The 25,790-nt window shown below is 48.4% G+C and overlaps 1 protein-coding gene across 3 annotated transcripts in view; it reads left to right on the top strand.

The window, feature by feature from the left end:
* The window catches only part of nr3c2 (nuclear receptor subfamily 3, group C, member 2), a 536,228-nt gene that overhangs the window by 484,754 nt on the left and 25,684 nt on the right, over positions 1-25,790 (top strand). For all 3 annotated transcript variants that reach the window (XM_038791961.1, XM_038791962.1, XM_038791963.1), the window contains exon 7: positions 20,047-20,177. In XM_038791961.1, the coding sequence (XP_038647889.1) occupies positions 20,047-20,177 (131 nt within the window). The remainder of the gene's footprint in view (positions 1-20,046; positions 20,178-25,790) is intronic.

Here is a 25,790-nt window from a genome sequence, read left to right as displayed (position 1 = left end):
ACCCACACCCTCCTCCACCGGACACCAACTAATTAAAAAGACACCCACCAGAGACCCCCATCAGAAAGACCCCTGCCTGGAAGCACCCTGAATAGAGACCGGGGATGGGATTCTCCGAGCCCGCATCAGGTTGGAGAATCGCCGGTGACGCCGGGCATTCCCGCCACGCCGCTCTGACGTCGGGACGCGATTTTCCGGCAACCGCAGAATCGGTGCCAGTCGCGAACGGGTCGACGGGGTGCCGGTCGGGGCCCCTGCCCCAATTCTCCGCGGTTGACCGGCCAAGTTCTCACCGAGTTCCGTCGCCGTTGTTCCAACCTGGTACCAATCGGCGGGAGCTCGGACCCGCTGTTGCAGTGGCCGTCCTGGTGGGGGGGGGGGGGGGGGGGGGGGGTGTGTGATCAGACTCCGGTGGGGGGCCTGCACAACAGCCAGGCCCTCAATCAGGGGCTACCGATCGTTGGGCACGCATGATATGGAGGGGGACTACCTCCTTCTAGCGGGCCCGTTGTATTGTGGGCTGCAGTGGGATGCTGTTTCCAAGAGCCGGTGCAGACTCGATGGGCCGAATGGCCTCCTTCTGCACTGTAAATTCTATGATTCTAACTTCATTGCAGTGTTAATGTAAGCCTACTTGTGACAGTAAAGATTATATTATAACTCCAGTCCGCTGAATCGCATGCTAGAAATCTCTCTACGTCTTTCTTAAACATATATTTTTTGGAAATGATTTTTATAAAAAAATGTTGACATTTTATACAGAAATTACAAAAGATATGAACAAAGACTTTTTACAAAGTACCAACCTCTACCCCACTCTCCCTAACCCCTCCCCCAACCAACAAAACTAACCCCCCAAAAGAGGGGTTATCCTCCCCCTCCCCCCACCCACTTCTGACACCCCCCATCCCAACAGCTAACAGTGCCCAATTCTCTAAAGTACAATATAAATGGCAAACATCTTCAGTGGGTTCATAGAACCCCTCACGTGTATTTGACCTTCCCGAGGTGCAAAAACTCCATCAAATCACCTAGCCATACTGAAGAGCTCGCCGGAGTCACCAACCTGCAGCCAAATGGGATCCGCCTCCGTACCACCAACTAAATGAAGGCCAGGACATCCGCCCCTGCCCCGTCCGCAGTTCCAGAACATCAGAAATCCCCAAAATTGCCGCCACTGGCCAGGATTCCAAACCCACATTCAGGATCACCGACATGGTATAAAAAAAGGATCTCCAGAACCCCACCAGCTTAGGACATGACCAGAACATGTGTGTGTGCTGCGTGGGCCCCCTGAAGCAGCTCTCACAGCTCACCTCCACCCCTTCGAAAAAGCAGCTCATCCTCACTTTAGTGAGGCGCACTTGAAATACCACTTTCAACTGCACAAGGCTCAGTCTTGCTTGTTCACCCTCATCAATGCCTCACTCCACACCCCTTCCTCCAGTATTGGCCCCAACTCCTCAACCCATTTCGCCTTCACCCCCTCGACCAAATTCAACTCCTCTCCTGCTATTCGCTGGTACATATTGGACATACTGCCCTCCTCTGATCCTGAGCAGAATAGAATCTGCTCCAACAAGGTAGATGGTTGTACCACCGGGAAATCCAGAAAGAAACTCCTTAACCCAGCTCCGCACATGGAGAACCTAAATACGTCCACGTTCACTAGTCAAAATTTCTCCTTTAACTCCTCCAAGCTGGCTAATCGACCCTCCATAAATAGATCCACCACCTTCTCCAACGCACTCTCCCACCATGCACCTTCTTAAATATTTTTAATGACTTTATCCCCATGGCCTTCTGTGATAGAGAATTCCACAGATTTCACCACTCACCGTGAAAAAGTTCCTCCTCATCTCTGTGCTAAATGGCCTACCCGGTGTCCTGAGACAGTGACTCCTTGTTCTCGACCTTCAGGCAGAGAAAGTATCATCCCTACATCCAGTCTATCCAGCCCTACCAGAATTTTATATGTTTCAATGAGATGCCCTCTCATTGTTTTGAACTGCAGTAAATACAGACCCAGTCAACCCAATCACCTCTCGTACGACATCCCTGCCTTCCCAGGATTCAGTCGGCTGAATCTTTGCTGCACTCTCTCTATGGCAAATATATCCTTTTTTAGATAAAGAGCCCAAAACTGCACACAATACTCCAGGTGTGGTCTCAGAAAGGCCCTCTACAGCTGCAATGAGACATCCTTGCTCCTGTACTCAAGTCCTCTTGCAATGAAGACTAACATACCATTTGCCTTCTTAACTGTTTGCTGCACGTCTATGTCTGCTTTCAGTGATTGTTGTACAAGGACACGCAGGTCCCTTTTAACATCAATATTTCCCAATCTATCACCATTAAGTGAATCATTTCACACTTAATCACATTATGCCGCATCTGCCATGTATTTGCCCATCTCATTCAACATGTCTAAATAGACTTGGAGTCCCTTAACATCCTCTTCACCACTCACATTCTCAAAAGTTTCATTTAACCAGCAAACTTAGAAATATTACATTTGTTCCCTCATCCAAATCACTGATATATATTGTAAATACCTGGTGCCCAAGCACTGACCCCTGCAGGACCCCACTAATTACTGCCTGCCACTTTGAAAAAGACCCACTTATTCTTACTCTCCGTTTCCTGTCTGCTAACCAATTCTCAATATATGCCAGTATGCATATCTCATGTGCTTTAATTTTGAATACTACCCTCTTAGGACTCTTCGGACTTTACCAAAAGCTTTCTGAAAATTCAAATACACCACATCCACTGGTTCTCCCTTATTTATTCTGCTGGTTATGTCTTCAAAAAACTCCAGTAGGTTTGTGAAACATAATTTTCCTTTCATAAATCCATGTTGACTTGGTCTAATCCATTTCTAAGTGTAATATGTTCAAAGCACTAATCGCGATCCTTATGGGCACATTGTCAGTTGAGTGGACAGTAGATCCAGCAGGACCCCAGGAGTCTAGGGGGCAAGAGAGGCTGATGTCTTGGTCTTTGCCTCCCTGGTAGCCTGGAGACGGATATTATTAGAATGGAGAGATCTGGGGCCCTCGAAACCAGGGGTGTGCGTGACTGACCTGGCAGAGATTCTCAGGCTAGAAAAAATAATGTCGCCTTGAGCGGGTCTGTGGAGGGGTTTGCCCAGAGGTGGCAGCCGTTCATTGATTTCTTTGAGAACAGTTAAGATGTCAGCAGCTGGGTGGGGGGGGGGGGGTTGGGGGGAGGGGGTGGGGGGTGGGGGGGGGTTGGGGGGTTGGGTGGGGGGTGGGGGGGGGTTGGGGGGTTGGGGGGGGGTCGGGGGTGGAGGGGGGGTGGGGGGGGGTCGGGGGGTGGAGGGGGGGTGGGGGGGGGGGGTGGGGGAGGGGTGGGTGGGGGGGGGTGGGTGGGGGTGTGGGGGGGGGGGTGGGGGGGGGTGGGGGAGGGGTGGGTGGGGGGGGGTGGGTGGGGGTGTGGGGGGGGGGTGGGTGGGGGTGTGGGGGGGGGGGGGGCGGCGGGATGGTGGGGTGTTAGGTATTTAGTTGAGTTGGTTATTTGCAGCCCTGTTGGCTTGTTTTGTTCTGTGATTGTGTTTGTTATATAAATACATAAATGCCTCAATAAAATATTTTCTTTATAAAAAGAAGATGCAGCAGGACCGCTGATTCTGATGACCGGGAGCAACACTTCACAAGTGAGAACTGGAAGAATACCAGCTGGTTCTGCGCTATTTCCTTCTCTTTTGTCCCATGTGTCCTGCACAACTGAAAGCAGAATGTTGGGCGGGGCTCTTAGCCTCCGGGCCACGTGTTCCACAGCAGTGTGAGGCGATATGCCATTTGCTGGCAGTGGGATTCTCTGTTCCCGCCACTGTCACTGGGAATTCCAATTGAAGTCACCCCACGCCGCTGGGAAACCCACTGGCGGGGATGCGCTGCGACAGGACCAGAGGAAATTCCACCTCCAGCAAACGGCCAGAGAATTCCTGTGACACTGATGCCTGTTCCTTGGAGCCCAACCACTGGAAGTTGAGCTTCCAGATCACCTGGTCTCAACCCAACTGAGCTTGATCCTTGAGATCCCCTGGCCTCACTCCTGGCAGCACACATTGACCGCTATTGTCAAAAGCAAGGCATTCATTACTCTAGAACCTGCACTCTACACAAGTGTCCCATTTCCATTTTTAGAATTGCAGATATATTAGGAAGTGCAGCTTTCCTTTAAGAGGACAGCCTGTCTTTAAGAAGAGTGTTCTGGCTGCACAGGTTCTCTGCACAATGCTTTTTGGCCTCCTGCTGAGTTCAGAGGCTGAAACGTCAGCCAACAGCCCGTGGCAGCAGCCAACAGCCCAGAGCAGCAGCCAACAGCACAACAAGGCAGCCAGCTGTGTGAAGAGCCAGTCTGCAAAGAAAAATGGCAGTCGGCAGGGTGGAGATACGGCCGGCAGGGTGGAGAGACGGCCGGCAGGGTGGAGAGAAGGCCGGCAGGGTGCAGAGACGGCCGGCAGGGTGCAGAGACGGCCGGCAGGGTGCAGAGACGGCCGGCAGGGTGCAGAGACGGCCGGCAGGGTGAAGAGGCGGCCGGCAGGGTGAAGAGACGGCCGGCAGCGTGAAGAAACTTCAGACCTGATGAAGGTCCAGTCCTGGGCGCTGTACCGTCTGCTCCTGGTGGCGACGGGTTTGCAATCCGGGATTAGGTTTGCAAAAAGGTAAAGCGGGTCGGCCTTAAGGGTCGTGAGGCCGCACACAGTAAGGGGTGGTAGGGGCCCACCGTATTTCAGGGTCAGGCTCTGGAGGTTGCACTGGAAGTCCAGGCGAGTAGCAAGGCAGCGCAGAAGTTGGGGACGACTCAGAGGCAGAAGCCGCTGAACTGGACAGTGAGAGTGGTGATGCAGTACCCCTGGATCGCCACGGAGTGGGATTCGGAGGCCAGGGAGGTTCTTTGGTTCCCGGGGTGTATGGCGAGGGAGTATCGCCTTACCGTATCGGGGTGAATGAAGCTCTCACTGCTCCCCGAGTCCAGTAGGCAGGAGATCTCATGTCCGTTGGCCTTCACTTTAGTTGAAGCAGTCGCGAGGTTTGTGGTGAATTATACTGCATTGTAATTCACACTGTATTGCCTTGCGTTGTTGTGCATCCTTGTGGGCTCTGTATGTAAGCTCTGCCCATAGGGGGAGATGAGGAGTTTGTACTGGGCTCCACCCTTGGCTCGGCCCATGGCTCCTCTCACTAACCGGACGTATAAAGTGCTGCAGCCGTAAGCCTGCTCTCAGTTCCTCTGGTCGAAGGCTGGCTTAAATGTAAGATTATTAAAACCACAGTTTACTTCCAATCGTGTGTCTAGTGAATTGATGGTCACATCAATTTAATAGTCTTAGAAAACTTGATGAAAACTACTATGGAATCAGCCCTCAAACCTGACCGACTCGAACTCGACCTGCAGGCTGCAGAGGCGAAGGAAATCTTCCTGCACTGGCTCCGATGTTTCAAGGCCTACCTGGCTGAATCAAGCACTTCCGAGACTACAGAGGAGCAGAAACTCAGCCTACTGCACGCAAGGGCGAGCCATCGAATCTCTACGCAACTTAATTGTGCCACCTCATAGACTGAGGCCCTGGCCATGCTCGACCGAATGTACGTGCGGCCCATCAACGAGGTCTACGTGCGGCACATTTTCACGACCCGCCGCCAGCGCCCCGCGGAGTCGCTGGAAGACTTTCTGCGCGATTTAAAAGCCCTTGCTCGGGACTGCAATTTTCAGGCTGTAACAGCCGCCCAGCAAAAGGAACTCGCTGTCCGTGATGTATACGTTGCAGGGCTCAGGTCCAACTATGTGCGCCAGCGACTGCTTGAGAAAGGGACCCAGAACTTGGAGGACACTGTAGAGTTAGCTACAACTATGGAGGTCTTGTTCCGCAGTTTGAACTCATTCCCCGCAGACCAGGCGACCCCATCGTGGGCCCCCGACCAGCGACTGCCCCAGGCCTGCGCTGCGTGGCCACCCACCCACTATGCAGCACCAGCGTGCCATTTTTGTGGACAGCCCCAACACCCACGGCAGCACTGCCCGGCCCGCAACGCGACCTGCAGCAGCTGTGGTCACAAAGGACACTATGCCTGGCAAAGTCAAAAACTCCAAAATCCCCCGCAGTCCAGAGCACTCGCCTCCCCCAACTCACAGGCCCGCAGGCCCCGTAATGCTGCAGCGTGTCTGCCGACTCCCCCCCCACCCGACATGTGCGACTCATGGGGGCCGCCATCTTGGCAACCCTCCTCCACGCGGCTGGCCATGTGCGACTCATGGGGGCCGCCATCTTTACACCATCTTCCTCGCCGCCCGCCACATGCGATCCACGGGGGCTGCCATCTTGGGCTCTATCCTCTCCAGCCACCGAATCTCATCTCGACGACTACAACCTCAGCGGACAGTCATCACGGGGCCACTCCAACACTGCTGATCGAGCCGCCGACTACCCGCAACTCAACGCAATCACGTTGGACCAGTCGCGTCCGAAACACCTCCAGAACTCGATGATGTCGGATAAAATCAACGGGTACAGGACACCGTGCCTCTTCGACTCCGGGAGCACCGAGAGCTTCGTACACACTGACCTGGTAAGACTCCCTGTCGTCCCTGCACGGCAAACTATCTCCCTCGCCTCAGGCTCACACTCTGTCCACATACAAGGGCGCGCCGTCGCGACCCTAACGATTCAGGGCGCCAGCTGCTCTAATTTCCAGCTGTACGTACTACCCGAACTCTTCACCCCACTCTTACTTGGACTTGACTTCCAATGTAACCTCAAGAGCCTCACACTCAGCTTCGGCGGACCCCTACCTCCACTCACGATCTGCAGTCTAGCGACGCTAAAAATCGACCCCCCCCCTCCACTCTTTGCTAACCTCACTCCGAACTGCAAACCCGTAGCCACTCGTAGCAGGCGGTATAACCTGCAGGACAGGGTATTTATTAGAACCGAGGTCCAGCGGCTCCTACGTGAGGGAGTCATAGAGGCCAGTAACAGCCCCTGGAGCGCTCAGGTGGTGGTCGTCAAGACCGGGGAAAATTTCCGAATGGTAGTGGACTATAGCCAAACCATTAACTGGTTCACGTCCTCGATGCGTACCCCCATCCTCAGGATTTTAGACATGGTTAATCAGTTCGCCCAGTACCGCATCTTCTCCACAGTGGATCTGAAGTCTGCATACCGCCAGCTCCCAATCCGCCCGGAGGATTGCCACTACACGGCGTTCGAGGCAGATGGCCGCCTCTTCCATTTCCTCCGGGTCCCCTTTGGCGTCACGAATGGGGTCCCGGTGTTCCAACGAGCAATGGACCGAATGGTGGACCAGTACGGGCTGCGGGCCACGTTTCCATACTTGGATAACGTCACCATCTGCGGCCATGATCAGCAGGACCACGACGCCAACCTCCACCGATTTCTCCAAATTGCCCAGAAACTTAATCTCACTTATAATACGGAGAAATGCGTTTTCCGCACGACCAGACTTGCCATCCTCGGCTATGTCGTGGAAAACTGAGTCCTGGGCCCCGACCTGGACTGTATGCGCCCCCTCTTACAACTCCCTCTCCCTCATTGTCCCAGGGCCCTCAAGAGGTGACTGGGATTTTTCTTTTATTCTGCCCAGTGGGTCCCTCAGTATGCGGACAAAGCCCGCCCACTATTTAAGGCCACACTCTTTCCTCTGTCAGCTGAGGCCCGCCAGGCCTTCAACTGCATCAAGGAGGACATCGCCAAAGCGGCCATGTGGGCGGTGGATGAATCCGTCCCCTTCCAGGTGGAAAGCGACGCCTCAGCGGTCGCTCTCGCAGCCACTCTGAACCAGGCAGGGAGACCAGTCGCCTTCTTCTCCCGACCCCTCTCCGCTTCAGAACTTCGACACTCCTCGGTCGAAAAAGAAGCCCAAGCCATTGAAGAAGCTATACGGCACTGGAGGCACTACCTCGCAGGTAGGAGGTTTACCCTCATCACCGACCAAAGATCGGTTGCCTTCATGTTTGACAACTCGCAAAGAGGCAAAATTCAAAATGATAAAATCCTGCGGTGGAGGATCGAACTCTCCACCTACAATTACAATATTATGTATCGACCGGGGAAGCTCAACGAGCCCCCAAATGCCCTGTCCCGCGGCACGTGCGCCAGCGCACAAGACGACCGCCTGAAAGCTATCCACAATGACCTCTGCCACCCGGTGGTCACCCAGCTCGCCCACTACGTCAAAGCCCAAAATCTGCCTTTCTCCACCGAGGAGGTAAAAGCCATCACCAGGGATTGCCCGACCTGCGTGGAGTGCAAACCGCACTTCTATAGACCAGACAAGGCCCACCTGGTAAAGGCATCCCGGCCCTTTGAACGCCTGGGCATCGATTTCAAAGGGCCACTCCCCTCGACCAATCGAAATGTGTACTTTCTAAACGTCATCGATGAGTTCTCCCGCTTCCCGTTTGCCATTCCGTGCCTCGATGTGACCTCCCACACAGTCATCAGAGCCCTGCATAGTATCTTCACCCTGTTCGGTTTCCCCAGCTACGTACACAGCGACAGGGGTTCGTCCTTTATGAGCGACGAGCTGCGTCAGTACCTGCTCGGCAAGGGCATCGCCTCGAGCAGGACTACCAGCTACAACCCCAGGGGGAACGGGCAGTTGGAGAGGGAGAATGCGATGGTCTGGAAGACCGTCCTACTGACCCTCCGGTCCAGGAATCTCCCGCCCTCCCATTGGCTGGTGGTCCTCCCCAACGCGCTCCATGCAATTAGGTCCCTCCTGTGCACCGCCACCAACCAGACCCCTCACGAACGACTATTTGTTTTCTCTAGGGGCATTACCACGGGGGTTTCGCTCCCATCATGGTTGAGGACACCGGGCCCGGTTCTCCTCCGGAAGCACGTCCGGGCACACAAAACAGATCCGCTAGTAGAGACAGTGCTACCACTCCATTCGAACCCCCAATATGCCTTCATTGAATACCCCGATGGCCGTCAGGACACCGTTTCCCTCCGGGACCTGGCGCCTGCAGGATCCAACTCCACCACCACCACCGCCGAGGTACCCCTCACACTACACCCCACCCAACCCCCCACACCCTGCGCCCCCCGCGCCTATAGGTTCCCTGTCCATGCTCCACGTCCCCGGGGCTATAGGTTTCCTGCGCCCCCTGTCGCCCGTTGCACCGGTCAGGTATGAAGCTCGGACCGAATCACCCCCGGAGTCCACCATCGTACCCTCACCGACCGCCACCACCCAGCCACCCGAAGAGGCTGCAACCCCGGTCCTCCGCCGATCCCAAAGGACGACTCGGCCACCGGACCGGCTCAATTTGTAGACCCGTCACCCCCGCCGGACTTGATTTTTTACAGGGGGTGAATGTGGTGAATGTAATTCACACTGTATTGCATTGCGTTGTATTGTGTCCTTGTGGGCTCTGTATGTGAGCAGTTGCACAGCTCTGCCCATAGGGGGAGATGAGGAGTTTGTACTGGGCTCCACCCTTGGCTCCGCCCATGGCTCCTCCCACTAACCGGAAGTATAAAATGCTGCAGCCGTAAACCTGCTCTCAGTTCCTCTGGTCGCAGGCTGGCTTAATTGTAAGACTATCAAAACCACAGTTTACCTCCAATCGTGTGCCTAGTGAATTGATGGTCACATCAAGGTTGTGTGGTCGAGACTGGTCAGTCGTGACCGAGGCGAGACGCGGCTGGTCATCGGTGGTTGCAGGCCATGAGCGGCCCGATGAGGTGCCTGATGGGCAGGGGTCCTGAGTCGGGTAAGATGGCAGCGCCCACGAGCCGCACGTGCCGTGGGGGAGGCAAGATGGCGGCTCCCTGGGGCTGCACGTGTCGTGAGGAAGGCAAGATGGCTGCGCCCGTTGGTCCTAGGAGGAACAAGGTGGCGGCACCCAGGGGCCGCACATGTCGTGGGTCCAGCAAGATGGCGGCGCCCACTGGCTGCACGTGGGGTGTGCCAGGACAATATCGCCGATTGAGTGGACCTGGCACACTACAGCAAAATGTCCCTTCTTGCCACAGGCCTTGCAGAGGGCGCTCCACACCGGGCAACGCTGTCGGGGGTGTTTTGACTGCCCACAGTAGTAGCATTTGGGCCCCCCCGGGATTGGTTGGCTGCCGCGCGGCACAGGCGTGGAGTTGGCTGAGGGCGGTCGCTGATGGGGTCCACAATGGGGCGGCCGTCTGCGGAGTCCACGATGCACGGGGGGGTGGGCCGCACGGTCGGGGCATAGGTCTGGATGTTGCATGATGCGACCGTACGTGAGAGCGCTAGCTTTTTGGTCACCGCGAGGTCGAGCGTGGCCCCTTCTAAGAGGCACTGCGGATGTAGTCAGACCCTATGCCCGTAACAAATGCCTCTCTCATTAGCAAATTTGAGTGTTCCGTGGCCGAAATGGCCTGACAGCCACAGTCTCTAACTAGGGCGAGCAGGGTGCGCCAGAAATCTTCCACCGACTCACCGGGAAGTTGGCACCACGTAGAGAGGAGGCGTCTGGCGTAGATTTTGTTAGTCCACTGAGCGTAGTTTTCCTTCAGTAGCGCCATGGCCTCTGCGTAGGTCGGCGCGTCCTGGACGAGTGGAAAGATGTTGGAGCTCAGCCGCGTGTAAAAGATCTGGAGTTTCTGTGCTTCTGGAATTGTGTCTGGCGCAGACCCGATGTATGCTTCGAAACAGGCTAGCCAATGTTCAAAGTTCTTTTTGGCGTTGTCTGCTTGAGGATGCAGCTCCAGGCGATCCAGCTTGTTGCGGAGTCCATCTCTGAAAATCTCTGTGTAATAAATTGATGCACTATCAATTACGCAAAGACGAGAGTAGGATGTAATCGAGGGTTCATTACACTGAGATGTGTGGCCTCCTACAGCAGCTGACAAAATGGCTGCTGTACGGGGAGCACACATATTTATACTCCGCCTATTGGGCGGAGCCAGCAGGCAGGGATCTACCCCCGTACCAGTAGTACAGGGGCCTTACCGTAAAGCACCTATATCAACATCCTATATATACAATATATACATCAGTGGTGACTACCACACATGTGTTGGGCTCCTGCACAGTGGGTGGGAGTAAGATTTGGGCGGCATGGTTGCACAATAGTTAGCACTGCACCCTCACACCGCTAGGGACCCAGGTTCAGTTCCGACCTTCGGTGACTGTGGAGTTTCCACTTTCTTCCAGTGCCTGCGTAGGTTCCTTCCGGGTGCCCGGTTTCCTCCCACAATGCAACATTGTGCAGGTTAAGTTGATTGGTGATTGTAAATTGTCCCTTATGAGATTGCAGAGTGGTGGACTCATGCAGACACTGGGAAAACATACAAACTCCCCACAGACAGTCAACCAAGGCCAGAATCGAACCCAGGTCAAGGAACTGAAGCAGCAGTGCAAACAACTGTGCCATCATGCCGTCTATTCTCTGAATGGGATTCTCTCCAGTTTTCTCGCCTTTGTAAAAATATCAGCAAAGTCTGCCCTGCATTTCAATCCTAATAACTGGCCAAACATATCTGATCCATTTGAATTCAGACATTTTGCCCATACCTAATTAATTAAATGAAGGAATTTTTTCCTGATCTGTGAACAATCTGTAATATTAATTACCCATATTGAGGCATGAATCTATCAACAACATATATTTTATCCTTTGAGCTCTGATCTTACCGTGGGATTTCTTATAATATATAACCTTCTGGTATTGTTGGGCAGCTATGCATGTTGCTCAGTGAAAAATATGTTCAGATTTATTTAATTGTGGCAGAGTTCCAAAACGTGAATATTTACGTAACGATCCTGAGTTTATCTGTATTTATACAGTATTTCTGATTTCTCACGGTATGTAGCAGCGGCTGGGACAATCAATCATTTTCTTTTTCCTTTGTTAAGGGTTCGGGTATATGTTTGAGTGATGAGGTACTTGTTTATCTGGACTCAAAAATTAATGAGCGAAAAGTAGCAAGAATATACTTAGCGCCATGTGATGAAATGTAACTCAGCTCAGTTGCTCTCTGGAACTAGATACAGTGAACTGGGAGAAAAATATCTTTCACATTTTAAAAAATAATTCAAAACAATGCTACCTTTGCAAATAAAAACAGAAAATGCTGGAAATACTCAACAGATCGGGCAGCCTTTCTGGAGAAGAATAAACTGAGATAATAGTTGTGGGGTTGAGGGTGTGGTGTCTGAGAAAATAGGAGGAGCGGTGTTGAGGCCGCTCCCCAGTTGCATTTCTATCTCTAAGGATGTTTCCTGGGTGTGGTGATATGAATGTGAGCACTGCCATTGGTGCAGAGCATGGGTTTCCCATTGGCTCTGGCTGGTCATGTGCCTCTCGTCCGATTTGGCTGGGACTAGTCATGTGACTGCTCACCAATTGGTCGAGAGGCAAGTAGACCCCACCTCCGAGGCGGGGTATAAGTACCCAGCGTTCCCGGTGGTCGGCCTTACTCTGTAGTCGGCCACCGGGCTAACAATTAACTGATTAAAGCCACAGTTGGGATCCTAATCGTGTCTTGAATCCAATTGATGGTACATCACTGGGTCAGGTAGGAATGCAGATTGGCTGCCTGCATGAGGGTAGAAATTTACTGAATAAAGGTCCAAACTTTGAGAGATTTTCCACCCTCGCCGCCATTTTGTTTACAGTGGAGCACCTCGGAGACTGCCAGTCTACTGGAGATAGCCCACCTTTGGCAATCCAGGCTGCCAGCAGAGCTGGAGGTTCCCTCTCCCAAAAAGGGGCCACATGGCCTCAACAAGCTAAACGGAGGGATTTCTCCGTTCATCTGAGGGCCAAACCTGCCCCCTCCAAAATAACCATTTATTTTTACACCTGTAAGGGTATTTCTATTTGAGGCACTGTTCAAGTCTCTTACCTGCCTCAGCAATGCCTACCTCTCCGGAGGTGGGGCAGGGTCTGGAGCTGCCTGCCCTGTGATTGGCCGGCAGCTTTGGCTGCCTGCCGATGGAGTGGACGGAGACCGAAAATTATGAGGCTGCTATGGGATAATGGCACCCCAAGTCTGGCACCTGGCACATGCAGGCTTGAGCTCCCATTTGGTCCCAGGTCCCAATTTCAGTGTCCCAAAGCCAGCAGGAAAATTGTACCCAAAACAAAGTAAGGTCCATGGCCCTTCATCTAAAATGGTGACATCCACTGTTACAAAGTTTGAATGGTAAATTGTGTTAGTTATATACATAGAAGGGCTGAAAATACTCAGCCCTTCAAATTCACTCTCGCTGTAACATGGAGAACGGGATCAAAGGCTATGGTGAGAAAGCAGAATTAGGCTAGTGATTTGGATGATCAGCCATGATCGTGATGAATGGCGGAGCAGGCTCGAAGGGCCAAAAGGCCTCCTCCTGCGCCTATCTTCTATGTATCTATGTAACACTGGGTGGAATTTTCTGATCGCTCCCACCCCGAGACTGGAAAGCCCCCCCGCCCCCCAAGGTCAACGGACCTTTCAATAGTCTGTCGAATTATCCATTCCACCCATGATTCTTTCTGCGGTGGGCAGAACCGAATAATTTACACCATTGTTATGTGGCAGAAAGGCTAGAAATTAAGCAAGACCTGGCTACACCTTGTAGATACTAGCCGAAGGTCAAGAGTTCCCAGAGTTTTAGGTAGTGGAGCTTCCTTCAGCCCTGTGTTATGGTCAACAGGGTGTCCTAGGCTACAAGTTCTCAAATCCTGAGCATAGGAAAAACCAATTAGAAAGCTGGTCGTGTGACCAAATTCTATGTCTGGAATTTTATGCATGCTATCTGGGAGCAGGCTGGCAGTTTGTTGGGAGGGGAAGCATAAAATCAGGTGGGAGGGTGTAGTGGGTAGGGGCATCATGCCCATTGCCTGCCTGCCTCTGCTGTTACTTTACCAGCTGTGAGGTAGTGGTGGCAGCATGTCCACCCTTGAGCCAATTGTGGCCCTTACTGATCAATTAATAGACACTCAATAGCCTCCTCCCACCGCCGCTGGTATTTTACCAGTGATCAACGTTGCCGACATCATGTGGCGAGGCTGCCAGGTACACCTTGGTGGGCTGGTAGGGTGGGAAGTTGCCTTCGATTCGGGCAACCAGTGTTCCACAAAGAGCCTCCCCCAGCATAAAGGGCCGCTCCCACTTGCACGTACCTGCTCTGGCTTCCCTCCCTCCCTTGCCAAGGTGCCCCACTTATGTCCCAGTATGGCCTCAATAATGGCTTCTCATTTGAGATTGACTACCGTTCCAGCAGTGACTACCACTCCCAATTTTGCTGCGAGGATTGGAGAGCTGCCAACCATCTGATAAATCCATCTAACCAATCCATTCATAACTTTCTCATCTCATTGGAGATATCCACATGTTACAAATGGTTTTGTTTAAATGAACTCTGTTTGTAGATTAGATTTATTCACCAAAAGACATATTGCATAATTTAGGAACATAGGAACAGGAGTGGGCCATTCAGTCCTCAAGCCTGCTCTGCCATTCGATTAGGTCCTGACTGATCTGTGGTCTAACTCCATATACCTACCTTTGGCCCATATCCCTTAATACCTTTGCTTAACAAAAATGTATCTACCTCAGATTTAAAATTAACTAATTGAGCATCAATTGCCGTTTGTGGGAGATAGTGTTGTGATCTCGCTTTGTGCATATATACAAGGGGTTAATGTGTAATCAGTAGCACCACATGACCAACAGGCATCCACATTGGGTCTCTCTCTCTCTCTTGGGTGCACTGTGACCAGAGCAATAGCAGACTAGTTCAGATGGCTAGCGGAGTTACATATAGTTATCGTAGTTAGATCTTGTTAACCTCATCACTAGTATCAAAGTTAAAGTAAAGAACTCATGCAATTATTGTTATAGTTACTCAATAAACCTTTTGTTACAATTGGACGAGTTTGAGTCTTCTTCATCGAGATTCCGAAGACCTCATCACTAACCAAGGTTTGAGTAGCACATGTTACCTACCACACGGGTAACAAAACATGATACCAGGCGAGTGGCTTTAACAGAACTAGTTAGATTAGGTCAGACAAAAAGAGAAGAAAATTCAGACTGGACATTCAACTGTGAAAGACTTTGCAGCAAATGGATCCTCAATGACTAACTATGGGACTCTTTGGACCTCTAGGGCAGCTGGAAACAACCGGTAATTTAAGTTATGACTGGAAAAGATTTGAACAGATATTCCAAATATTTATTGCAGCTAATGATTTAAGCACGGTCTCTGACGCAACAAAAATAGCACTACTACTCTCAATAGAAGGGCATGAAGCTAGAGAAATCTATAATTGCTTTAATTACTTAGGAGGTGAAGACAACACCAAAATAGAAGTAATACTCAAAAAATTTGATGAACACGAAGAGTCAGTCTGGTGAGATGCTGGAAAGATTTAACAATTGTCATAAATGCCAGAGAAATGGAGGGCCCATCACTGATTTTATCACAAATCTCAAGTTAATACCACAAGGCTGTGATTATGCTGATTTCAGAGACATTGTGGTAATGAATTAGTTTCTGGACTATCTGATAACAGTTTGACGGAAGAACTATCACAAGATAAGTATCTAACTCTAGAAATCGCTATACAAAAATGCCTTGCTTATGAACAAAAACAAAATCAATACTTTGAGTCTCTACAAACACAGAATAAGTATCTAGAAAACAAAGCAGCAAAAATGGTGCGAATACTCACCATGAGGCAGAGGCAGGGTTGAAATTTAAGAAGACGGAAGTTCTGAGCAGCAGCCATCTTGCACATGTACAGTCTGACCAGTCCGCACATGCGCACTTCCCTAAAATACGCAAACCGGCAAAATAGTGTTCTGCTCATGCGCGAGAAGCCGCGCATGCGCAGTTGCGAATAGAGCGCACAGTACAGGAAATTTGGAGTGTGCATGCGCAATCCAGTCCTATGCATGACATCACAAGCGCCATGAAGTCAGAGGACCAGGACCACGCCCACTTAAAAGGGAAATGCACAAAACTGAACAAAAAGACATTTAAAGCTGCAAATCCCAATTTTCGTACCTCAAAAAACAGAACAATGCCCGAACCCACACCAACAGTTGAAAATAACTTCCACAACACCCTGGAACAAGCAGTCTGCACCACCCAAAGTGAAGAGCACAATGACAAATCCGAAACCAAAGAAGATGATTTGTTCATTGAACAGCAAGAGAATGATAACAACATCAAAACAAAAAGAGATGATTTGTCTTTCGAACAATACACACAATACTACTCAGACATGGCTGAGTTATTTGGATATGCTGAGCACAGCATCAGCAACATGGTTGAAAAGCTCAACACGACTCTTCTCATGGTAGATCAATCCAATACCATGATGCCATGGCAGATCATCGAAACATTGGATGACAGCAATACCCAATAAGATGACGCCACACAGAAAGCACAGATCGACTCCACAGGGAGAACACTGCACGACTCCACAGAGAGAGCGATGACAGACTCCACAGAGAGTGCGATGAAAGACTCCACAGAGAGAGCGATGAAAGCCTCCACATCAAGAGCGATGAAAGACTCCACAGAGAGCGCGATGAAAGACTCCACAGAGAGTGCGACGCAAGCCTTTACAGACAGCTCGGTGACAGACTCAAAAATGGAAGCAAGCAAAGACTCCATGGCGAATGCCATGTAAGAACAAGACTATGAAAGTCTACCAAGCTCACGTGAATAACAAAAAGACTATGACAGTTTACCCAGCTTATTTGAGCCACCAGAAGAAGACTATGAAAGTCTACCCAGCTCATTTAACCAACAAGAAAACACTGAATGTCTACCCACTCTATGCGAGACAAGTGACGAAGAAATCACAATTCCCATACCCTGTGCAGGATCACAGCGAGACTGACAGATCTCAGCTCGTCTACACAGAAGCACTCAACAATCAGAGGACGGCTACCCAAGAGGCCAGAGAGACCACTTCAATTGAAATCTTGAAGATTTTGACTCCAGAAGAGGAGCACCAAGATTCCAGAGAGACCACGTCAATAGAAATCTTGAAGATTTTGACTCCAGAAGAGGAGCACCAAGAAACCAAACGTGATTCAAATGAACCAGAAATAACTCCAGAAGAGGAGCACAAAGAGATCACAGATGATTCAAGTGAACCAGAAATGACTCTCGAAGAGGAGTACCAAGGAAGCAAAGAAGAGGAATCAAATCCGCCACAAATGACTGATGTCCCCAACATCAACGCAACATCAGATCATTCTCACAATTCTCAAGAAGAAACGCTCAATATAACAGATACCACAAAGGACACTGACACTAATAACTGTGACAGTGACTCACATCATCCACACGCAACCCTCATTGAGCGCAACAGGAATAACAAAAACCGCAAGAAGCACAGCAGAAACAAGAACAACAGCAACAACGAAAATAACATGCAGTGCAACAAGAGCAACAACAACAAGAAGCACTGCAGAAACAAGAACAATGACAGCAACATCAAAAACACAAGCACAACAACAAAAACTACAAGAACAACAACGAAAACAACAAGAAGCATAACAAAAACAGAAACAACAAGAACGACAAAAACAACAAGAACGACAAAAACAACAACAATTACGACAACAACAAGAACGACAACGAAAACGACCAAGACAGAAACGACAACAATGAAACAACGACCTGTACAACATGGTACAACTCTGCACATGAAGGACAATGCCACAGCACTGCAAAACAATGGCAAGAGTACAAACATGCCATGGCATGGCAACAAATCTCACAAATTCACATTTGCTCCACAACAAACAAGCAAACCAGCTTTCAAGAAAGATGACATGCAGAATCAGTACCACAAACACAAGAAAAAGTCCAGATCACACAACAAAGATGACATACAGAATCAATACCACAAACACAGGAAAAAGTCCAGGTCAGACAACAAAGATGTAACACAGAATCGCTACCGCAAGCAGAGAAAAAAAAAGCATAAATCAGACAACCAAGTGATTCAACCATTCAAATACCTAATTGATGACTTCTTGGTTACTTAAACACTGGAACACTGACGACGTTCACAAAGAAATAACAACATCAACATCACCACTTCAACAACAGAAGAAGAAAGCAACTCGACTGAACAAACTCAAAGTATTTTTTTAAATTAAGATTGGACTTATAAATATTAATTGGCTTTGTATAATCGTCAAGATCATCACAACTTGTACATAACATCATTTGTCTACCTCTATCATGCAAGCAAAAAAAACCCAAGAGGATAAATGTATTAACATTTGACGGACTAACTCATTGATTTTATGTAATGCATTTGGAAACTGCACCCATTATGTTTGTTCAATTTTCTTTACAACATACAGACAATATGTAACACGAAAACAAGGGGGATGTAATGATCTCTATATGTGCATGTACACATGGGGATAATGTGTAATCAGTAGCACCACATGATCACTAGAGGGCCAGACCAACAGGGGTATAAAAGGCAGCCACATTGGGTCTCTCTCTTGGGTGCACTGTGGGCCAGAGCAATAGCAGACTAGTTCAGATGGCTAGTGGAGTTACATATAGTTATCATAGTTAGATCTTGTTAACCTTGTCACTAGTATCAAAGTTAAAGTGAAGAACTCATGCAATTATTGTTATAGTTATCAATAAACCTTTTGTTACTACTGGACGAGTTCGAGTCTTCTTCATCGAGATTCCGAAGACCTCATCACTAACCAAGGTTTGAGTAGCACATGTTACCTACCACACAGGTAACAAAACAGATAGGTCCGAACCTCTACCACAATTTGTGTGTAGAAGTGCTTCCTGACTTCTCTCCTGAATGGCCTGGCCCTAATTTGTAGACTATGCCCCCAGTTCTGAAATCTCCGACTATTAGAAATCTACTCTGTCTTTTCCTGTTAATATCGTGAAGACTTCGATCAGATCACCCCTTAACCTTCTAAATTCTAGAGAAAACAGGCCTAATATATGTATTCTCGCCTCATAATTTAACCCTTGAAGTCCAGGAATCATTCTTGTAAACCTACATTGCACTCTCTCCAAGGACAAAATATCCTTCCTAAGGTGTGGTGCCCAGATCTGCTCACAGTACTCCCAAGTGGGGTCTAACCCAGGTTATGTAAAGCCGCAACATAACATCTGCCTTTTATTAGAGTTTTGAGGTTGCAAGTTTCTTGCGTTGAAGGATATTTAGTTGCGAGTTTTACGAGACATATTTACTCTGCATATGAATACAAAATAAGATTTTCCTACTTTTAATAAACAATAGCTTTCGGAAAATAATACATTGGAACCTCAGTACAGCATGCGAGACAAAAACCCACCTGATAGTTTGAGGATCGGGGTTTGGGCCTGTTCCATCTGCAAAGTTCCTGTGCAGTTTCCAGTGGTACGAAGAGTCGAGGAGCAAGTCTTCTTGTCTGAAGATATCTGTTGTGCGAAGACTTAAGAAAAGGGAAGGACTTAATGTACCTTAAAAGGTATACTAGTTGAACATCATATGGGCAGCATGGTAGCACAGTAGTTGGCATTGCTTCACAGCACCAGGGACCCAGGTTCGATTCCTGGCTTGGGTCACTGTCTGTGCGGAATCTGCACAAACTCCCCATGTGTGTGTGTGTGTGTTTCCTCCCAGAAGTCCCAAAACACATGCTGTTAGGTGAATTGGACATTCTGAATTCTCCCTATGTGTACCCGAACAGGCGCCATAGTGTGGTGACTAGGGGATTTTCACTGTAACTTCATTTCAGTGTTAATGTAAGCCTGCTTGTGATACTAATAAAGATTATTATTATTATAAATAACAAAGTATGTTCAAATTTATCTGAATTTAAGATTAACCAATTTTCACACTTCTGTTTACATTTTAGATTTCCCGCTTTCATGGCATTTTTTAGTTCTCAATATTATTCCATCCACATGGCCAGTTTGGATCAAAATGGGTTTGAGTGGATATAATATATTTTACTATCTTGTGTGATGAAATCCTGTCAGGTAACAGTGGTGTAATATTTAACTTTGCTTTTTGAAATAGACAGCGGATGCAGCAATCAGCAATGTATGAACTATGTCAAGGGATGCAAAGTATCAGCATAGAATTTGTACGCCTCCAGTTGACCTATGAGGAGTTCCTGTGCATGAAAGCTATTCTCCTGCTTGGTACCAGTAAGTATCACATCCACAGTTACACTAACGATGGTGTTAATAACTTTCAGAATTAACATTTTCTCTAGTTTTATGCCATCGGTTCATATTATTGTTTCAGTAACTGACTTCATGCAACAGCATCCTCAAATGTTTGTACCTAATGTGCCTTAGAAATGAATCCTTAATAAGAATCACATACAAACAATGTGAAGAACTGAGTTATTTTGGTCGCTTGATTTGTTGCAATTAGCCCTTCTATTTACACATTGACAAGAGTATAATCCACAGTATCTAGACTGAGAGTGAGAATGAAAGAGAAGAGCTGAGAAGCAAGGATATGAGCTAAAATAAAATCACCGAGAGGGACAGAGAAATCATATAAAGTGGTCAACAAGAGCAAAAGAGAAAAGGAGAAAAGGTGCAAATTATAAACGAATGTAAATGAGTGCTTCTGACTGGTTTTCCACAGTCCAGCTCAGTGGCAAAAGCACAACACTATCATCCTGAAAGATTTTCTTACTTCTCAGCTGAAGTCATAAACAAAAGAAAGCTGAAGGCTGTTTGCTACCGACCCCTCAAGTACAGTCCTGTTAAGATAACTGTGCAAAAAGTCAGATGTGAAATTGGTAACTGAACCCTTTTTAAAACAATTGAGAGATGCAGTAAAGGTAGATCATGATTTAGTACTTTGTGAAGTGGGTCAATGGGGAACTGGAGAGGGTTCAATCTGCAAGCATTTACAACTGCACAGCAATGTTTCTAAATCATTTTTAATTGGTGTAAGTATATTGTCAGTCATGATAAAAAATATGCTGCACATATCAAAGCACATATTGAATCTGATCGTTGGGACAGAGATAAATCCTCAATTCTGGAATATAAAAGTTTATGTGGCTGCAGGACTGTGGTGAGGCCACAGGTGGAATGTTGCACCAGCGGGAAAACCGACGTGCAGCACTCCAGTTGCACACCCAAATTTTCTCTCTTGATTCTCTGGCACTCTGTGCACAGAAAATCTGAGGGCACGGGGCTTGATTCAGCAGACTTGAGTTAAAGTCCATTGAACGGCGCGTTTAGCAGGGTGTTCATGCCGAGAAACAACTCGCTAGTCAATGGCACTTTTCCAGTTTTTTGGCCTCGGGGAGATTTTCTCCCCCCGAGGCAACTTCTAGAGGGATTTCCTGATAGCGAGATTCAGCTTGCCAGCAGGAAAGGTTCCTCGCAGATCGGGGGCCATTTTGACCGGCTGTCCTGATCATTTATCTCCTCCTTTCAAGCCCTCCCTTCCGTTTTCGACTCTCCCCCTCACCCCCAACGCTGGGGAGGCCCCAGGGAAACCCCCTCACCCCCGCTCTAACTGGTAAGGCATCCCATCCTGGCAGTGCCAACTTGGCACCCAGGCACTCTGGCACTGCAACTCGGCAGTGAGCCCGGCTGGCACTTTGAGCCTGGCCGGGGCACAGTAAATGTGCTAGACTAGTCTCTTTAACCCAAGGGGCAATACTTACGTTTGTTACCTGCGGGTTCCCCTTGACTGATTCCCATTTTTCAATAGCTGGTGTATTCCTTACCTTGGGGGAACATATGGCAGGGAAGCCCTTTAATTTTATTTAAATTTATTTAAATGAGCTTCCATCCTTCCTGGGTGGGAACCTCATTACATCACCGGCGATGAGTGGGGAAATTCAGAAAGTGAGATCTTGCCGGTGAGAATCTCATTTTCGGACGAATTAGATTTTGGGCTTGGCTCGCTGTTTACGCTCACAGCTAAAGCGAACTAGAAATAGCCCCCCCCCACACCTGGAATATGGTGCACAGTTTGGTCTCCTATTTTTAAAAAGGGTAGAATTGCAATCAAAGCAGTTTGGAGAAGGTTCACATGTCTGATTCCTGGAATGAAGGGCTTATCTTATGAAGTTCGGCTGAACAGGTTGGGCCTATTGGAGTTTAGAAGAATGAGAGGTATAGAACGATACAGCGCAGTACAGGCCCTTCGGCCCTCAATGTTGCACCGACATGGAAAAAAAAAACTAAAGGCCATCTAACCTACACTATGCCCTTATCATCCATATGCTTATCCAATAAACTTTTAAATGCCCTCAATGTTGGCGAGTTCACTACTGTTGCAGGTAGGGCATTCCACGGCCTCACCACTCTTTGCGTAAAAAACCTACCTCTGACCTCTGTCCTATATCTATTACCCTTCAATTTAAGGCTATGTCCCCTCGTGATAGCCACCTCCATCCGCGGGAGAAGGCTCTCGCTGTCCACCCTATCTAACCCTCTGATCATTTTGTATGCCTCTATTAGGTCACCTCTTAACCTTCTTCTCTCTAACGAAAACAACCTCAAGTCCATCAGCCTTTCCTCATAAGATTTTCCCTCCATACCAGGCAACATCCTGGTAAATCTCCTCTGCACCCGTTCCAAAGCTTCTACGTCCTTCCTATAATGGGGCGACCAGAACTGTACGCAATACTCCAAATGCGGCCGTACTAGAGTTTTGTACAACTGCAACATGACCTCATGGCTCCGGAACTCAATCCCTCTACCAATAAAGGCCATCACACCATAGGCCTTCTTCACAACCCTATCAACCTGGGTGGCAACTTTCAGGGATCTATGTACATGGACACCGAGATCCCTCTGCTCATCCACACTACCAAGAATTTTACCATTAGCCAAATATTCCGCATTCCTGTTATTCTTTCCAAAGTGAATCACCTCACACTTCTCCACATTAAACTCCATTTGCCACCTCTCAGCCCAGCTCTGCAGCTTATCTATGTCCCTCTGTAACCTGCAACATCCTTCCGCACTGTCTACAACTCCACCGACTTTAGTGTCGTCTGCAAATTTACTTACCCATCCTTCTGCTCCCTCCTCTAGGTCATTTATAAAAATGACAAACAGCAACGGCCCCAGAACAGATCCTTGTGGTACGCCACTCGTAACTGAACTCCATTCTGAACATTTCCCATCAACCACCACTCTCTGTCTTCTTTCAACTAGCCAATTTCTGATCCACATCTCTAAATCACCCTCAATCCCCAGCCTCCGTATTTTCTGCAATAGCCGACCGTGGGGAACCTTATCAAACGCTTTACTGAAATCCATATACACCACATCAACTGCTTTACCCTCGTCCACCTGTTCAGTCACCTTCTCAAAGAACTCGATAAGATTTGTGAGGCATGACCTACCCTTCACAAAACCATGCTGACTATCCCTAATCATATTATTCCTATCTAGATGATTATAAATCGTATCTTTTATAATCCTCTCCAAGACTTTACCCACCACAGATGTTAGGCTCACCGGCCTATAGTTACCGGGGTTATCTCTACTCCCCTTCTTGAACAAAGGGACCACATTTGCTATCCTCCAGTCCTCTGGCACTATTCCTGTAGCCAATGATGACCTAAAAATCAAAGCCAAAGGCTCAGCAATCTCTTCCCTGGCTTCCCAGAGAATCCTAGGATAAATCCCATCAGGCCCCGGGGACTTATCTATTTTCACCTTGTCCAGAATTGCCAACACTTCTTCCCTACTCACCTCAATGCCATCTATTCTAATAGCCTGGGTCTCAGCATTCTCCTCCACAATATTATCTTTTTCCTGAGTGAATACTGACAAAAAGTATTCATTTAGTATCTCGCTTATCTCCTCAGCCTCCACACACAACTTCCCACCACTGTCCTTGACTGGCCCTTATGATCTTAACCATATAGCCATGATCTTAACAAATGACTGGCCCTGGTGATCTTATTGAAACACTTAAGATCCTGAGAGGATAGCATGGATACCGCGGTGGAGGATGCTTCCTCTTTTGGGGAGATGAGAATTACTGGACATCATTTTAATAAGAAATCTTCCTTCTAAGATCGAGGTGAGGATCATTTTTTCAAAAAAATTTTTTAGTTTGGAGTTCTCTTCCCCAGATTTTATTCAAGGTAGATTTGGACAAGTTTTTGAAACTAGGTTAAAGTCCAACAGGTTTATTTCAAACACTAGCTTTCGGAGCACTGCTCCTTCCTCAGGTGAATCAGTGCTCCGAAAGCTAGTGTTTGAAACAAACCTGTTGGACTGTAACCTGGTGTTGTAAGACTTCTTACTGTGCTCACCCCAGTCCAACGCCGGCATCTCCACATCAGGTTTTTGAAAGGCAAGGGAGTCCAGGGTTTATCTGGGGCAGGCAGGAAAATGGAATTGAGGCCACATTGAGATCAGCTAGCCATGATCTTAACAAATGACAGAACAGGTTCAAAAGGCCAAATGGCCTACACTTGCTCCCTTCCTATGTTTCTATGCTTCACCTGAGTGGTTAAATGACAGAGGTGGCTGCTCATGAGACAGGACTACCTCTTTGTGGCTTTGTAAGGGGTGACCTCCCACCTGATGCCAATCAAAAGACCGTTGACCATATAATGGCTGCAGGTGAGACAGCCATGTGGAGGTGACCTCGCCCCTGTCTTTACAGGAGGGAGCAGAACCACTGACCCAAGAGTAAAATTGAGCCCCATGTGTTATAAAATGCAATGTGATTTCCATATAAAAGAAAGGAGACCCTGGTGAGCACAAAGTATCATTGAAGAATGTTGGCTATAAAGACGATTCTTTAGCCTGCTGAAGCACGCATATCAGAGGTGTTGGAAGTCCTCACTGCCTACATTTTATTTTCATGTGGAATGCATAAATCAAGTTGAGATTTATTTGAGACTGCAGAATTCTGTAAGGCTAAAGGAAACTCTCTGCATTATTTTCAATCATTTCTGTAAAGCTACACATCTAGTGCCTTTGTGGTTGGCAATAAAGCTGGATGTTTTGAAGATATGTGCCTGAATGTTGGATTTTATACAGAATGTGTAATCCAGCATTGAGATTTATACATTGTTATGGGAAAATCAAGACCTCAATGCTATAAAAGAAATATGAGCTAAGGCGTCACCCATTCTATTTGATGTCATTGTTAATAGTCTATTGGATGGCATTGTAAAGGATGGATTTGATGTAACTGTCCAGACATCTAAAGAACAAAGAACATTACAGCACAAGAACGCAAGGCCCTTTGGCCCACCAAGCCTGCACCGATCCAGATTCCTTATTTTGATCTATTACTTATGGCCCAAATGATCTGAATCCCTGCATTCCTCGCCTGCTCATGTGTCTATTAAGGTACAGTTTAAACATTCCTATCGTGCGAGCCTCCACTGGCAACGCAATCCAGCCACCCACCACCTTAAGCGTGAAAACGTTCCCACACATTCCCATTAAACCTTCCCCCTCTCACCTCAAAGATTTCAGCTATGATTCTCCCAATCCGCGAATAAGCGGGAAAACCAGAGTGAATCCCAATGACACTCTGAGTGACTCGACGTGCTATGCACTGGCACTTGGAAATGTTATTTTTACCTGAATCGGGTTTTCTATGCTATTCCATGGCACACCAGGGTCCGCGTTGGAGCTGAGAGGGGTGAGACCTAATCTCTCTGACAGGTCCCGCACCTCAGATCGGGGAGCCATTTTTGAAGAACACTCCAATGTCAAAAAGCTGCTGCAGTGCCCCCACCCCACACAGATCGCTGGAAGGGTAACCTCCACACCCTAATCGCTGGCAAGGACCTCCCCTCA

Source organism: Scyliorhinus canicula, chromosome 3 (genome assembly GCF_902713615.1).
Source record: "Scyliorhinus canicula chromosome 3, sScyCan1.1, whole genome shotgun sequence".
Classification (NCBI taxonomy): Eukaryota; Metazoa; Chordata; class Chondrichthyes; order Carcharhiniformes; family Scyliorhinidae; genus Scyliorhinus; species Scyliorhinus canicula.
Note: the sequence above shows the minus strand (reverse complement) of the source record. Positions and strands in the feature narration are given on the sequence as shown.